Source organism: Schistocerca serialis, chromosome 4 (assembly GCF_023864345.2).
Source record: "Schistocerca serialis cubense isolate TAMUIC-IGC-003099 chromosome 4, iqSchSeri2.2, whole genome shotgun sequence".
Classification (NCBI taxonomy): domain Eukaryota; kingdom Metazoa; phylum Arthropoda; class Insecta; order Orthoptera; family Acrididae; genus Schistocerca; species Schistocerca serialis.
Window position 1 is genome coordinate 902,490,575 of NC_064641.1, and position 17,485 is coordinate 902,508,059.

General features: G+C 42.7%; 1 protein-coding gene across 1 annotated transcript in view; it reads left to right on the forward strand.

Annotated features, from left to right (window-relative positions):
- LOC126474838 (arylsulfatase B-like) overlaps positions 1-17,485 on the forward strand; it is a 176,448-nt gene that overhangs the window by 99,291 nt on the left and 59,672 nt on the right. The window contains exons 3-4 of the mRNA XM_050102316.1: positions 2,349-2,508; positions 3,859-4,094. Of these exons, the coding sequence (XP_049958273.1) occupies positions 2,349-2,508; positions 3,859-4,094 (396 nt within the window). The remainder of the gene's footprint in view (positions 1-2,348; positions 2,509-3,858; positions 4,095-17,485) is intronic.

The window sequence follows — 17,485 nt, forward strand, 5'->3', positions numbered from 1 at the left end:
TGGATGTAGTCCTGTGGAACGGCTTGCCATGCCATTTCCACCTGGCGCCTCAGTTGGACCAGCGATCGTGCTGGACGTGCAGACCGTGTGAGACGACGCTTCATCCAGTCCCAAACATGCTCAATGGGGGACAGATCCGAAGATCTTGCTGGCCAGGGTAGTTGACGTACACCTTCTAGAGCACGTTGGGTGGCACGGGATACATGCGGACGTGCATTGTCCTGTTGGAACAGCAAGTTCCCTTGCCGGTCTAGGAATGGTAGAACGATGGGTTCGATGACGGTTTGGATGTACCGTGCACTAATCAGTGTCCCCTCGACGATCACCAGTGGTGTACGGCCAGTGTAGGAGATCGCTCCCCACACCATGATGCCGGGTGTTGGCCCTGTGTGCCTCGGTCGTATGCAGTCCTGATTGTGGCGCTCACCTGCACGGCGCCAAACACGCATACGACCATCATTGGCACCAAGGCAGAAGCGACTCTCATCGCTGAAGACGACACGTCTCCATTCGTCCCTCCATTCACGCCTGTCGCGACACCACTGGAGGCGGGCTGCATGATGTTGGGGCGTGAGCGGAAGACGGCCTAACGGTGTGCGGGACCGTAGCCCAGCTTCATGGAGACGGTTGCGAATGGTCCTCGCCGATACCCTAGGAGCAACAGTGTCCCTAATTTGCTGGGAAGTGGCGGTGCGGTCCCCTACGGCACTGCATAGGATCCTACGGTCTTGGCGTGCATCCGTGCGTCGCTGCGGTCCGGTCCCAGGTCGACGGGCACGTGCACCTTCCGCCGACCACTGGCGACAACATCTATGTACTGTGGAGACCTCACGCCCCACGTGTTGAGCAATTCGGCGGTACTTCCACCCGGCCTCCCGCATGCCCACTATACGCCCTCGCTCAAAGTCCGTCAACTGCACATACGGTTCACGTCCACGCTGTCGCGGCATGCTACCAGTGTTAAAGACTGCGATGGAGCTCCGTATTCCACGGCAAACTGGCTGACACTGACGGCGGCGGTGCACAAATGCTGTGCAGCTAGCGCCATTCGACGGCCAACACCGCGGTTCCTGGTGTGTCCGCTGTGCCATGCGTGTGATCATTGCTTGTACAGCCCTCTCGCAGTGTCCGGAGCAAGTATGGTGGGTCTGACACACCGGTGTCAATGTGTTCTTTTTTCCATTTCCAGGAGTGTATTTGGACGTATGTGTGCACATATTTTCACATTTCCTCCTAAACCAGTCGATCGACTTCAACCAAACTTGGTGCATATAGGACTTATTGTCTGGAAAGAGGTCCATGGGGTAAGAATTAAATAACTCCCATAGAAGATGGGGAGAGAATGAAAGGCTTTGTAATGTGTTCCACATTGAATTGAGTGGACGTGTACGGCTGAAGGCGAGCTCTAGAGGGAGGAAATGATAGTGAGAGGGGAAGGAGGAGATGGAGAGAGAAAGGGAGGAGGAGATAGACAGAGGGCAAAGATGGGATATATAGAGAGAGGAGGAGGACGACATCGATATAGAGAGGAAGGAGGTGGGTAGGGAGATAGAAAGCGAGAAGTACGAAAAGAGAGTGGGAAAAGAAGGAGTAGGTGAGAAAGAGAGAGTGAGAAGCTATACCGAGAGAAGACGAAATGTACAGAGATATATAGAGCGAGGAGGAGGAGGACATCGACAGACAGAGGGAGGGGATGGGAAAGAAGATGAAGAGAGAAAGAAGATGAGATGAAAAGAGAGAGGGGAAAGAAGGAGATGGTCAGAAAGAGGGGAGGGGGAAGCTAGACAGAGAGAAGACGAAATGTACAGAAACGAGTGAGGAGAAGGGTGGCAGAAAGAGGGGGAGGAGGAGATGTAAAGAGAGAAAGGTAATGCTAGCGATGGACAGAGAGGGGGGAACTAGGAGATGGACAGAGAGAAGGGGGAACTGTAGGAGGCAAATGGAAGATAGAGTGTTGGAACAGGAAGTTGGTGTGAGTTGGAAAGTGGAGGTAATGTGTGTGTAAGGTACACCTAATGCCCTGAGGATGAGTATGAGGAAGGGTGACATTTAATAATGTTATGAAACTGTCGTTTCGTTCTTGTATTTAGTTGGCTTGGAGCCCTTCAAAAATATGAAGTGGACTTTATCTATTATTTGTACTGCTCATTGTGTCAATAAGGACGCGAGAGTGACCCAATGCTTTGTTTGGCGTTTTTAAGGACCAAGGATCATGTCACATGGCTGAACACCACAGGTACATTCAAATATATATATAAGGCTGCTGTGATCCACTTCAGCTAAACTTTAACTACACAAAACAGTAACAGTGAGATCTAAATTACTACCTTTTGCTTTGTGTTCCTTAGGGCTGGAATGATGTCAGTTTTCACGGTTCCAATCAAATTCCTACACCCAACATCGACGCATTGGCTTACCATGGGATCATCTTGAACAACCATTATGTTCAACCAATCTGCACACCCTCCAGAGCCGCCTTTATGACGGGAAAGTACCCTATACGCACAGGTGAGCAATATGTAGAATCTAAGACAAAAAAAAAGACACACCACAAAAGATTTATCCAAACGGGACGGAAATCGGAAGATGTTATGTAAATATGGAGACTAACAGATGTTTACTATTTCAGAAAAACTGGACGATATTTTGAAGAGAAAGAGCTTCAGCAACTGAGCAGGTCGTTAACATGATGGTCGATCTACGGCTTATATAAAATCAGTTATCCGGCTAGACGTAGATTGCGAGAGCAGTTGAATGTCCTCCTGAGCGATATCGTGCCAAAGTCTGTCCAATTGGTGTGTTAGATCGTCAAATTCCCGAGCTGGTCGGAGAGTGCTGTCCATAATCCATCAACTATTCTCAACTGGGGAGAGATCTGGTGACCTTTCAGGCTAAGGGAGGGTTTAGCAAGCACGAAAACTCTCATCATACGCGGACAGGCAGTATCTTGCTAAAATGTAAGCCCAGGATGACTTTCCATAAAGGGAAACAAAGTGGGGCATAGAGTATCACCGACGTATCACTATACTGTAAGAGTGGTGCAGATGACAACCAACGAGGTCCTACTACGAAAAGAAATGGCACCTCATTCCAACGCTCTTGGCAACCGGGCAATATGACGGCCAACAGTTACGTTGGTATGACACTGCTGACCAGAGCGTCTGCAGACATGTCACTGGTTATTGGGACTAAGTTCTAATCGGGACTCATCACTAAAGGCAACTCTACTACAATCAATGTGTTTCGAGGCCAAAGACATCTCCGGAAACGCCCTGGACTGCAGTGGGATATTAAGCCAAATGTCGCCTGCAATATGCCCTGTTTTGTTGCTCGTCGAAACAAGCTTGGGCAGATATTTCAGCAACATAATGCACGCTTTTACAGGGCGAGAGTTTCTGATGATTGATTGCATGCTTGTCAAACTCCTCGTTGGCCAGCAAGTTCTACAGATCTCTCCACAAATGAGAACTTTGGAGCATTGTGGGAGGATCTGTCCAAGCCACTCGGCATTTTGACGATCTAATGTGCCAGTTACCGTTAGATGATCATCCAACAAGTCTGTTAGTCAATGCCAAGACGAATAGCTGCTCGCATAAGGGCTAGAGTTGGGCCAAGGCGTTGTTAAGCTCTTAATCTTGAATCAGTCATCCAATATGCTGAAACTGTAATCATTTGTTCGTCGGTAGACGTTCATCACATCATCCAATTTCCGCCCACTTTAGGTAATTCCTCCGTGGTGCGTCGCTTTTTTGTCTTAAAGTGTAGGTAACAGATATTTAAGTGTACCTATACACGTCTGACGTTAAAAATAAACTGCAGTGCTTCATAACGCCATCTCACCACTAGTGCACTGAACAGGTGAGCAGGGTACCCCTATGGACGAGCACGAGGGTCGCGGGTTAGCCAACGGCACCCTGCTGCCCGGCTACCTGAAGCAGCTCGGTTACGTCACCAGAGCCGTCGGCAAGTGGCACCTGGGCTTCCACGAGGTGGAGCTCACGCCCACCTACCGCGGGTTCGACTCCTTCCTGGGTCACTGGGGCGGCTCCATCGGCTACTTCGACTTCATCGTCCAGACTACACCCGACGGCAAGGTAGGTAGAAATATCTTCCCTGTCAATTCACACAACTTTCAGTCCCCATGTTTTTTTGTAAAATGAATGATCGTTGATCATCCGTTAATCGGTGCACCCATTATATTACGAGGCGTATTCGGAAAGTAAGGTCCGATTAAGCGCGAAATGGAAACCACTGTGAAAATACGATGGAAATTTGCACAGATGTGTTGGACAGTGTCTTCATTGTGCCTGTGGAACGCTTCACGCCGCCCTTTTCAGTTTAGAGAGAAAAGTGATCACGTAGGTAGTATGTGGATCTGTTGAGATATTTCCCTGAAGCTATGCAGCTCACATAACATAAATGTCATTCGTTTTTTTCCTCAAGACGATTTTCAGCCGCATTCTGCTGGGGCAATGAAGACGCTCCTGGAGTGCTAAGTGTTTGATACCCACAATACTGTCCTTAACTGACTCCCTCCGTTGTTCATCTCTGCTCACATAAACCGCTGGGTAAGAAGACAACATCCTGACACAGACAACGAAAGGCAGACCAGCGTAGAGAATTGGCGGAAAGCACAGGCGGCTGCTTTCTGTGACGAGGGTACTGGAAAGTCGGAGCGGCGACTATTTAGAGAGGTAGCTGGAAGGTGTGGCTAAGTGCTACGAATAAAATATTTTGATTTTCGCTGTGGTTTTTCACTTCGAGACCGATCGGACTTTACTTTCCGAACAGCCCTCGTACTTCCAAGCTTTACCGTATCACTTTGGAACTTTTTTGGGAGGGTATCCGTGATTTATCAATTATTCAAAAACAGTCTTAATCGCTTTTATTATTATTATACCGCCAACCGGTTTAAACCCGACGTAGGGGTCATCTTCTAGGAGTTTACACCATTGGTGCACTGCTGGTGTGGTTATGTAGACAGGTGTGACACCACCAGCCGTCGACCAATGGTGTAAACGCCCAGAAGATTTCCTATAAGTGGGGTTGAAACCGATTGGCGGTATAATAATAATAAATGCGATTAAGACTTTTTTGAATAATTGATTAATCATACTAATCGCTGCTTCATCTCCACAACCATATTGTCCAAAAAATAATAGCCGTGATTTGTTGTTCAACCTATCATTCAATCCTAATTCATTAGGGAAAGTGCAGTAACTCAACTGACAAAGATAACGTATGTTAGTGTATTATCAGACCGAAAGCAGACAGACACGCTTATATAACGCTGAGCTGGTCACTAGAAAACACGATAGGCCATGTCCACCATTGAAAAGGAGGTGGGGAGTACCGCCGTATTGTGAGTAGAGAAATGGTAACAGCAAAACGGCTCTGTCGGGAGAGTTCAGTGACTTCGAAAGTGGACCAGTCATCAGATGTTACGTGAGTAGAAATTCCATAGTTGATACTTCAAACCTTCTACAGCTGCCGAAGTTGATGTTGGTGATGAGCCTGTGAAGTGGAAGCGTGAAGGACCAACGACAGTTGAGTAAGTATAGGTAGATCTCAGACAGAAAGGGTCGAGTGTAACGGAGGGTAGGTCATTGTAAAACTTTCTCATGATATCATCAGAACTAATCATTCATGAGTAGAAACAGCTACCAGTAGTCCAGCTAGCACAATGACTGTCCATAGGGACTTACGAAGAACGGGGTACAATGTCAAGCAGCTCCTTATAAACCGAGCATTTTTGAAGTCAGAGCTTCGCGATACTTGAGGAGCTGGGTAATTTAAAACAAGTGATTTGGAGTGATAAATCACTCTATACTCTGCAGCTGTCCGGGACTTGAGTTTGGGAAATGCCAAAAGGACAATGCTTCCTATCATTTCTAGAGCCAACTGTGAAGTTGGGTTCAAATGGTTCAAATGGCTCTAAGCACTATAGGACTTAACATCTGAGGTCATCAGTACTATAGTCTTAAAACTACTTAAACTTAACTCACCTAAGAACATCACGCAAATCCGTGCCCGAGGCTGGATTCGGATCGGCGATTGTAGCAGCAGCGCGGTTCCGCACTGAAGCGCCTAGAACCGCTCGGTAACAACAGCCGGCTGTGAAGCAGGAAGTAGGTGGTATCCCGGTATGGCAGCGTTTTACGTGGTTTGGGAGTGTCCCCCTTATTGTGCTTAAAAACGCTTAATTAGAAAGGATGTGAACACAATTTACGTACTGCATATTGCTTACAGTACAGGAACACGTGGGAGACGATGACTGTATAGCATAACAATGCACCCTCTCAGCATCTGTGACACAATGGTTTGTGGACAATAACATTTCCGAAATGGACTGGCCTACCAAGAGGCCCGAACTGAACCAAATGGAAAACTCCATCATTTGTGTTAGACAGTGCACCACTCCAGAACCCAACGTCCTCCATCGCCATCTTCACTGGTCTGTGGTTTTGATGAGCAATGGCCTGCTTTTCTCCACAGGCATTTAGACACTGCATTGAAAGTATTCCCAGCATTCAAGACGTCATAATGTGAATGGCTGACAAACCCCATATTATTTTTTACAATTAGGTGCCTGTATATTTTGGTCACCTAGCTGTCTCGTAGACAGTAGGCCTTGACGGTGAAATTGACGAAACCTTCTCTTATCAACAGACTTATAGCACCATATTCAAGCGTTTCACTGAGTTTCCTAATTTTTCATATGCGGTGTGTGTCAAGTGGGATATGATTTTTTCTTCTGCAGAGAAAGAATCGAGCGATGGGAGTACATAATGAAAGGGGCTTGGGAACGGGGCGTGATGGGCTATATCCCGTGTTCTGAAGACGCGATTCACGAAACTTTTCCGTTCCTAAAGTATCATCCACAGCTGTGCTAGACATCTTCAGAGCTGCTGCTGGTTCCGCTGAGTCTTGTCTCGCGTCCGTCAGTGGTCGTAATTTAATATATTATTTGTTGGTAATGTTGATTGTTGCCGACTTACGTGGTGGGCCTTAATCAAAATGATACTTCATTGAATTTTGATTTACAACTAAACGCTTTTGTGAAGTTCTCTTTTTTTAACAATATTGAACTTCAGTGGAATTAGACTCGTTGAATCTTAAAACATGAGTATAAAAGTTGAACAATGGAATAAACTTTTCATAATAATTTCCTCGGCTAGTCAGTTCACTTCAAAGCAAAAAATCTGTAGTTATTAATTACAATTGCGGCCCTCACACGCGTGAGGGTATTTTTTCTTACCTCCTTTAACCATTGTATCTTAGTCACAGTCCTGGCTCTGGCTCTCGGCTGTGCTACTGAAAATAAGAATCTTAAAGCTACGTATTTTCTGCAACGTCAGGCGGCTGTGGAGAAAAATGTATAATATGTTAATAGCGGGCGAGTTTTTCGCTTCCGCTAATTTTTATAAGTTAATATCGCCACGTAATGGCGTCGTTGGCTGCATCCGCCGCTGCGATTGTTGCACTGTAAATTAATCGAATGCAGGTTAATTCAAGGAAGGCGAACATGAAACCAGAATCACCTCTTACAAATTAAAAGTGAACAATAATATTAAATCAATACATTATCTGCTTAATTAGTACAGATATACTTACATTTACCAGCACTCGCAAGATGTCCGTCTACACGCAACCAAGACAGGAAAAGAAGTGAAGAGGACTAAAAAATTAACAAAAGAACTTATCTTGTCGTCACTTTAGATCATTTTGTTATATTTCTTTACCCTCGAAACTTACGCAGTGAAATTATTATTTTACGGGTACATGAGAACAATGTATATTGTTCAATTTTTAAATGTCTCTTCATTATAAATACTGTTTTTTAAGTCTGTTCGTATTATTTCACTGCGGACGCTATACTTGCCGACTGACGGGCCGGACGTCGGAGAGTGACGTAGATATTCCGAAAAAGTGGTAGTTGTTTACACGCGATCGGTAGTCTCATAAACTACGACCGAACAAACCGGAATAATCACCAGCATCTAAGACATCCGGTAGTGAAAGCCTTTACTGAATGTCACTGCACATTTTAAAAAAAGGTTGACTGTTGACAACAAACCTCATAAGCAAGTATATCTACAGTGAGGTTACTGTATAGCTTGAAGGTTTAAGAGTCTGAGTAACATGGTACTTCCAGTACACGTTCTTATCAACGTAATCACCAAAGAATTTTCAATACTGTATTTCATTTACTGATTCATTGGTGGTCGAAGTATCAATAATACCTAGATTTAATAATGTCTCTTAATTACCATTGGCTAAAACGTTATTAATGCGTCAATGAACTTCACTAAAACCAGTAGCAACTGTGGCAAAATATACGGTATTTACTTAAATGCAACCTGATACGGATACAGTACTATAGTAATGCTGAAAGTGGAACGCAATATTCAATAGTGTAATACGACTATAATAATAGTGGGATAATAATGATTTTGGAAACGCACGAAGCCACGATAACTAAAAAAAGGACCGAAAAACAGTCGAATAGAGGGCAATACGTAAACAATATGTACCTCAGCAAATATATGTATATCTGAAACTATTGAATAGTTTCTTATTGTCTCATCAATAAAATTTTGTCTTGAGTATTATTTGTCTAATAAATCGTAAAGGTACCAGGTTCTCAGAGGTGATACTGTAATCTGATGAGATTGATGCAGTAAAGATGGCTAAAAGGTTTAAATTATACCTGTGCTATCACGAACAACAGTATATTTCATACGTGTTCTTATGTGCAGAAGACATACAAACAAAACTGACACACACACACATACACACACACACACACACACACACACACACACACACACACACACATGCTCGCGCACGCATTCACTCACGGTTAACATTTGTCAGTTGTCAAAAATTTTGCTTCAGATGAAGACAGAGGTAAGGAAAGAAGTTACAAATGAAAAGCATAGTACTGTATTCGTCCTACAGCATTATTTTATTTAGTTAACCGGAATTTCGGCTTAGAACGCAATCATCAGACTTTAAATGACGATCGTCGTCAAAAAACTACAGTATTTGTAAACAATACTGGAAAACATGACTCATCTAGACTGACGCTCGCATACGCACTAAATGTAAACTTTGACCGTGAAGTGGTAATAGAATGAAAAAGGTAAAATGTTGATCCATAAAAACACAGAGAGAAAACATGTGAAACATAAACAGTAAATTCGGAAAAAAATCCATATAATAACAATAAAACTGAATTAACAATTGCAACGAAATAAATTAGTACCTTGCAAGAGATCTAAAAAATAATTGGAAGAGGTATTACTTATGGAAAGTGATGCAGAAACAGTGTAAAAGATGTGACTAACAATTATAACAAAAGATGTACATAGGCAGTCACAACAAAATGAATAAATCCAGGGAAATGGAGAAACAGAAACGAAAAAAACGGTGTGAGAAGCATCAGAAAGCTGTGACTTTAGTTAGGTTTAGGAAATGGCAAGTACTGAACTCTGTTTGTCATTTAACACTGAATCAGGACTGTGGGCCAAATGTTTCTGACATCCAAGGCAACCAAGGGGTTGAGTTTTCGACCTTTTTTTTCTTAGGTATGAGCTGTGGCTGGTAGCCTTGACCAATATAAAACTGATCACAGTCGGGACAAGCAATTTTGAAAACCCTACTGTTGGCTAGTAATTGGGTTTCACCTTTGCAAGTGAAAATGCAGTGTATTGATGTTGTTGTTGTTGTGGTCTTCAGTCCTGAGACTGGTTTGATGCAGCTCTCCATGCTACTCTATCCTGTGCAAGCTTCTTCATCTCCCAGTACCTACTGCAACCTACATCCATCTGAATCTGCTTGTGTATTCATCTCTTGGTCTCCCTCTACGATTTTTACCCTCCACGCGGCCCTCCAATGCTAAATTTGTGATCTCTTGATGCCTCAAAACATGTCCTACCAACCGATCCCTTCTTCTAGTCAAGTTGTGCCACAAACTTCTCTTCTCCCCAATCCTATTCAATACCTCCTCATTAGTTACGTGATCTACCCACCTTATCTTCAGCATTCTTCTGTAGCATCACATTTCGAAAGCTTCTATTCTCTTCTTTTCCAAACTGGTTATCGTCCATGTTTCACTTCCATACATGGCTACACTCCATACAAATATTTTCAGAAACGACTTCCTGACACTTAAATCTATACTCGATGTTAACAAATTTCTCTTCTTCAGAAACGATTTCCTTGCCATTGCCAGTCTACATTTTATATCCTCTCTACTTCGACCATCGTCAGTTATTTTACTCCCTAAATAGCAAAACTCCATTACTACTTTAAATGTCTCATTTCCTAATCTAATCCCCTCAGCATCACCCGATTTAATTTGACTACATTCCACTATCCTCGTTTTGCTTTTGTTGATGTTCATCTTATATCCTCCTTTCAAGACACTGTCCATTCCGTTCAACTGCTCTTCCAAGTCCTTTGCTGTCTCTGACAGAATTACAATGTCATCGGTGAACCTCAAAGTTTTTATTTCTTCTCCATGGATTTTAAAACCTACTCCGAATTTTTCTTTTGTTTCGTTTACTGCTTGCTCAATATACAGATTGAATAACATCGGGTAGAGGCTACAACCCTGTCTCACTCCTTTCCCAACCACTGCTTCCCTTTCATGCGCCTCAACTCTATTGTTATGTTCTGCATATGGTAGGAAATCTTATAGCTGCAGGATTTCTGGGTTTTCGTTGCACTCCGTACTAGCTGTCCTTGCAGACAGTGGAGGGAACAGCGAGAAACAGTAGAGGAGGGATATAATTTTCAGTTTTATTTTTCTTACGCAAAATGTGGAGAATCTGGACAGGATTGTAGCGATTGTTTGGGGCAATAAATTGTATTATATCTAACTTTCCCTTGAAATCTGCTTCGGACATGGTAACAGATATGAAACAGTGCTCGATTCAGTGGAAAGGTACGTATTTTGTGTGTGTTGCTGAGTGCTGCGATCAAGAAGATATTATTGTGTCTATAGTTGTAGTTTTCCTATAAACTGCGAAAAAGTATGTTTGTATATTGATGTGAGTTGTTAGGACTAGGGATTTTATAAATTTCTTGCCAATCTACATTGTGATATAAATATTTTTAAGTTGAGCGTCTTAAGTTATGACAGAATGTCTTGAGCTGTGTTGTAGTGCCCATACACATACACAGTATGTCACCTAAATATCTGTACCACTATGTAATATTTACAATCAAAGTTTCTTTATTCGAAAAATATGGTTTGAAATCGCCCATGAACATTTGAGCAAAAACTGGTCTATGAGAAGACGCCATGGCTAAGGTGTGTGTTTATATAGCATCCCTTGGAACTGGGGACAGGTTTCTGCAAAGCGTGTCTGAGTGGCCGGTCGTAAGTCATTCATTTCTACAGGGCTGACATTAGACTTGTACAACAACTTTGTCAGAGTATCGGGATTATTGGTATATCGGGAAACAAACCGCAGACATCGAAGGCCACTAATTTATTACGAAGTGGCATTACGACGTCTAATGGGTTTGAAGTTTCATGCTTTGATTATTGCTTACTTTTAAATAAAGTGTCGAAACTACTAGCCGGTTTGTAACATGGATCAGTGAATGATGATGCTACTAGCCTATTAGTACATCTTGATTATGTAGTTTTGGAAGCCAATATAGTGTAGGACGCATTGTGTTTATGTTAATTTGAAGGTTTTCTTCAAAAATCTGATAAAAAGACTTCTGCCAGAATTGTTAACACATTTAAACTCATTTTTGAATAACATAGTAGGGTCCTTGGGAAAGACTGGAGGTATGTGGGATTCAGGAAATCACTACGTTTTTTCATGCAGTTACTCTTGTTCAGATCTACTTATCGCGAATATTGTAAGTTTTATATCGGTCAGTAAGAGAGATATCAACTAGATTTACTCAAAGTAAACACAGCAGGTGGTTGCAGATTTCTGACTCCACATCTGCTGAGCATGTACTGAGCGATGGACATAGCTACTAGCCAGAGTCACATGTCCTTCACTTAGCCGACCAAGGGCAAAACTCAGCCTGTTGGAAGCCCTGGAAATCAGCAAACATCTGGCCGACATTCGTGCTTTAATATGAGGACGTGCTGAAAAGTAATGACTCCGAATTTTTTAAGTAATATCTCTTAATGGTTACAAAATATGACGAACTTTATTAACATTCTAACTTTATTCCTCGTGTCTACATATTTATTTATCGGCACATACAGATTTGCGACGAACATATTTCTCACAACGAGAGATCAGTTTGCCGATAGCGTCATTATAGAATGTTTAACTTTCTTGACGGAGGCAAATCTCGCGTTTGCTTCCTCCGCTTCATCGCTACCAAATTGAAGACCTCGAAGGCGCTCTTTAACTTTCTGAAACAAGTGAAAGACTGAAGGTGCCAAGTCGGGACGGTACGGAGGATGGTCGATGACAACCAATCCAAGTCGTCGCATTGCTGCAGACGTCGCAGCGCTCGAGTGTCATCTGGCATTGTCACGCTGAAGAAGACGGTGCTCCATTTGCGGGCATACTCTTCGAAATCCCGCTTTCAGTTTTCTATGGGTCTCGTAGTACCTTGCAGAATTTTAGGTGGTGCCTTTAGGCATAAATTCCAAATGCACTGCACCTTGAACATCCCAGAACACTGTCAGCAGGACTTTGCCTGCTGCTAACATGGCCTTGAACTTTTTTTTGGCTTTGGCGACCGTCTTTGGTGGAGGCTCAAAACTGTGAACCCTGCTTACATTACCTGTCACACTGTTGAGGAAATAATTACCCTCACGTTTAATATGTAAAAGAAATAGTTGATATATGCCCACTCACCTCTGTTTCACGTCACGAGTGAGCATTCGAGGCACCCACCACGCACAGTGTTTTCTGCACACCCTCTGTGATCTGTCACACTTACCTGAGAGCTGTGGCTGTGTTAGCCGACCACTGGCTCTGATGAATCCATCAACCCGATACTAATGAGTCTCGTCGGTTGCCGTGCACAGTCGCCCACTCTCAGCTCTGACACACATGTTAATATTAGCATCACCGTTAACGTGATTGCTAGCATGAACAAAACCAACGCTGCGCGCTACTGATGTCGATGCTATCATCACTATACAGAGCTTTCATTCTTCTGCCGATTTCAATTCGAGGCACCTCTTCTGTGGTCCGAAACTCGATTTCAGCACATTGTTTCTCACTAACCGACACAATTTGGTTACACGTTGCCATGATACACGCTACAGTTCAGAACCCTGAAGCGGCAGCGGTTTGCAACTTGTATCGGCAAAGCGGTAATGTTTACCTAATGATGTGCATCGCATGTAATACCTCAACCGATATTGAGAACAGAATAAAAAATTCTGAGGCATTACTTTCCCGTATGCCCTCGTAAATGTCCAAACTCAGCTGAATACTTCCTTTCTTCTAAACTTCACTTAATCCTCACCGCACTTTTCCGCCAAATGGTGAGAATAAAATCTGTAAGACATAAAATAGCACTACCTTTAGTAGGCCTGATATTGCATAAACAAGATCTTTTACAACGACTGACTGTCGTCATCCAAATTAGAATCTCTGAAATTGCAAATGTGTATCTAATTTGCTGCTTCTACTACATCGTTCCTGTCAAATTCTATACTACGTTATTCCCTTTTCCTGTTTTTACTGATCAATGAAATCTCTATAATCACTGCAGACGTCGATTACCTTCCAACTGCAACAGAGGTAACGAGAATGACGCTTGATTTTGGAACCGATATTCACCACTTGTTTCAATAAAGTAACAAACAAATCACAAAACTGACTTTAGATCTTTACTATTACACCTGTAAGACTGAATTATGTACTTTTTTAAGTAATAGAAACAGAGGCTACTGCACGACTTCGACGAGTCCTTCACGGAATAGGAGGACAGTTGATGGTACCTCTGAACGCCACAAATGTCAGTCTAGAACAAAATTTCAAAATCTGCTTTGGAACTAATAGTATTGTCTAACGTAGTATGTAGGCAAAGCTTAACAAAATGGTGGTACTCTGAAAGAATATTTTTGGGAAAAAGAATCATTGGTCATAAAACCCTACACCAACACTCGAAATTAAAATATAGCGCAGAAATTCTGCGAACTACAGTAGACTAAACGCCGACGCACGTGTTACAAAAAGATATTATGTAAATGCACTCGTACTTCATGAGTTATATAGCTCCCGCCAACTTGAGTAATGTTGTTTAGAAAATACAAGCAATTAAAATTACAGCTTCTGTTTTTTAATACTGAAAATGAACAAATCTTTAATGCCAGCACAATACAGCTGGCCTTTTATTTCGCCGGCGTAGAAACACTCTCATTTTGAGAGATCTATATCGATTAAGAGGCGTCCACTTACGAATCGAAGTGTTTTTTGTACGCCTGGGATTACTTTTCAAACTTTTTCTCATGTTTTGCTTCGCATAAAAAACAAGTGAACTGACAAGTTACGATGACGAGAAACAAGCACGTGCGTTCTGACTGTTTACCACAAATAAATCACGTTACAAATAGAAATCTTGTTGAGAATAGTATTTTAGTTGATACAAATTACCATCTATGATACTATTCGAAACTAGCAGGACCCTAATTACGTCGGTAACTACTGTAGTACGTATGTACTAAATCGACTGCATTCGAGCTCCCAGATGCGCCAGACCTATATGGAGTAAATAGTGGTTTTTACGTATTTTAACACTTATGGGACACTTGATATGAACTAATCTTAAAAATAAACATTCTAAGCCCGTAAAAATTAGGGAAAATAAAATTCAAACCCTGTTCTACCCTTCAAAGGCGCAGTAGCCACTTGTGGCTCCAGTGTTACGGGCTGACCAGTTCAGGTTGCAGAGTTCCATGTTAAACTGTAGTGGCTATTGTCCAAAGCTATGGCGAGCCGAGACTCTGTATGTATATCATCATTATCATCATCATCATCATCATCATTTATTGCATCTACGGGCCTTTAAGTCCTACAGCAGAATAAAAAAGGGTGAAAACCACAATATAAAAAGAATACAACAAACTACACGCTATAAAAATTCGCAAACGTACTCATTACAAAAACAAAAGAAAACCACCAGCCAGTCACAATCTCAGTATGTGAGACATTTATTGCAGATGGCGGTCCGTCGTTGTCGGGCCCCAGCCTTATCTTCTACCGCTGTCGGATCCACTTGTTTGAGTATCGCCAGTATCCGATCCTTGCACCGCGTCCGCGGTCGTCCCTTTGGGCGTCTCCCAGCAGATTGGGAACGGAAAACGGAGTTAGGGAGGGATCCACCGGCTCGGGAGATGTGGCGAAACAACTGTAGCCTTTTCTGCTCGAATTTTCGACCGATGTGTGTCTTTCCATACTGCTGGTAAAGGTCTTCTTTTGTTTTTTCTGTTCCCATTTACCTTCCATGGTATTCTAGGCTGGTCCATATATTTTTCGAAGTACCTTCCTCTCGAACGAACAAATTGCTTCTTCAGTTGTTGCTAAAGTTGCCCAGGTTTTTACAACGATACAAAAGTAACGGCCGTACTAATGTCATGCACAGTCGAATATTCTGACGTGGTGCATTGCCATCCATAAAAATTCCATCGTCGTATGGGGAAAAAAATCCGTGAATGGCTGCAAATGGTCTCCAGGTAGCCAAAGAAAACCATTTCAAGCCAATGATCGGTTGAGCTGGACCAGGGCATCCAATCCATTCCATGTAAACATAGCTCATACTGAAAGTATCATAGATGAATTTTTCATGAAAAGTGAAAGTATCTAACCAAAATTGTTTCCTTTTCAATTAGTGAAAGTATCAAAGATAAAATTGTTCCAAATTAATTATTCAACAAACCTGCATCTGACTGCGTCTGTGAACTTGTTTCTTGCTCTCCTCCATTTTGCCAGTAATGAAACATGTACTTGAATCAGCAATCAAGTTTAAGAGACTAATGCCGTTTGTGCAATGGCATTAAGATGGTACTGAAGATTTAACTTGTGACCCTGATGTTTAATTAATGAAATTATATATTGCCATGAATAAGGCCAGTTGTCGATTTCAAAACCATGAACTGCACATATGCATTGCATAGAGGCCTCATTTCCTTTACGTTCTTTCATTGGTGGGTAACTTTCCTTAGTATTCATTTTCATTTTCAATACAAGCAAAGAATGTGGATTATGATTCAGGCTGTTAGATTTAAACAAAACGTTGATCTCAATATATATATATTGTTAAAATTTTAAGGCATACACAAAACAACCATTTCCTACATTTTTGTAGTACGAATCACTCTTACAAAAAATTTTTACAAAACGCTCACTGCGTCAAACACTGAACATACAAATCCTAACTCTGAACATTATCTAACAGAAACAATTTTGAAATAATTTACGTGCTAAAGTCTGCCCAGTGTAAATTGCGCAGCGCTAGTCCTACCTTAACGCTGTCACCACATGTTTGCTTCCTCTGCTTCCTCCGGGCACCACGCTGCGACTCCCCCGTTTTTTACTGCGCGCGTCCGGGTCTCTTAACCATCGAAGATCCTCCTATTCAAAGGTATTATACTCATTCCACCTTGTGGTTGGCAACTACCGACTTTATTTTCTGGATCTACCCTAATCAGGCCTGACATATCTTTCAACATGATTTTGGAGCCACCACCAGTTTCCACAGTGCGTAGTTGACAACTTGGATCCATGACTTCGTGTGGCCCCTGCTACACTCGAACCTTGTCGTCAGCTCTTACCAACTGAAACCGGACCTCGTCTGACCAGGCCACGGCTCTCCAGTAGTCCAGGGTCCAATCGATATGGTCACGATACCAGAAGAGGCACTGCAAGCGATGTATTGCTGTGAACAAAGCTACTAGCGTCGGTCGCCTGCGATCATAGCCCATTAAAGCCAAATTTCGCCGCAGTACTCTGGCGGATTTCTGCGGTTATTTCACGCAGTGTTAATTGTATTTTAGCACTGACAACTCTACGGAAACGCCTCTGCTCTCATTCGTCACGCGTAGGCCGTCAGCCACTGCGTTCTGTCTGGTAGGAGTTAATACCTCAGATCTGGTACTCTCCGTACGCTGTTGACACTGTGGATCTCGGAATACTGAAATCCAGTGAATGATCCTTGGCTAGATCCTAACTTTCCTTCCACATTCTTCCGTATATAATGGTCGTCAGCAACTTCTTTGCCTGAGCCATTAAGCTGTTTGTGTGATAGATCTCCACTTACCTGCCCTTGATACCTTCCGGAAACTGTGGATGAGATTTTCTCTACAGTGTGATAGTATATCCCCAGACTCATGACTTCTGTACACCAATTTCAATACCCGCTTGGTTGTCAAATCCTCATAATAATTTCATAAATTCCGTAGGAGGATTAGGCACCCCTTCTGCCTTATTTGACTTCAGGTCTTCCAAAGTTCTGTTAAACTCGTAATGCTGGATCCCTTATG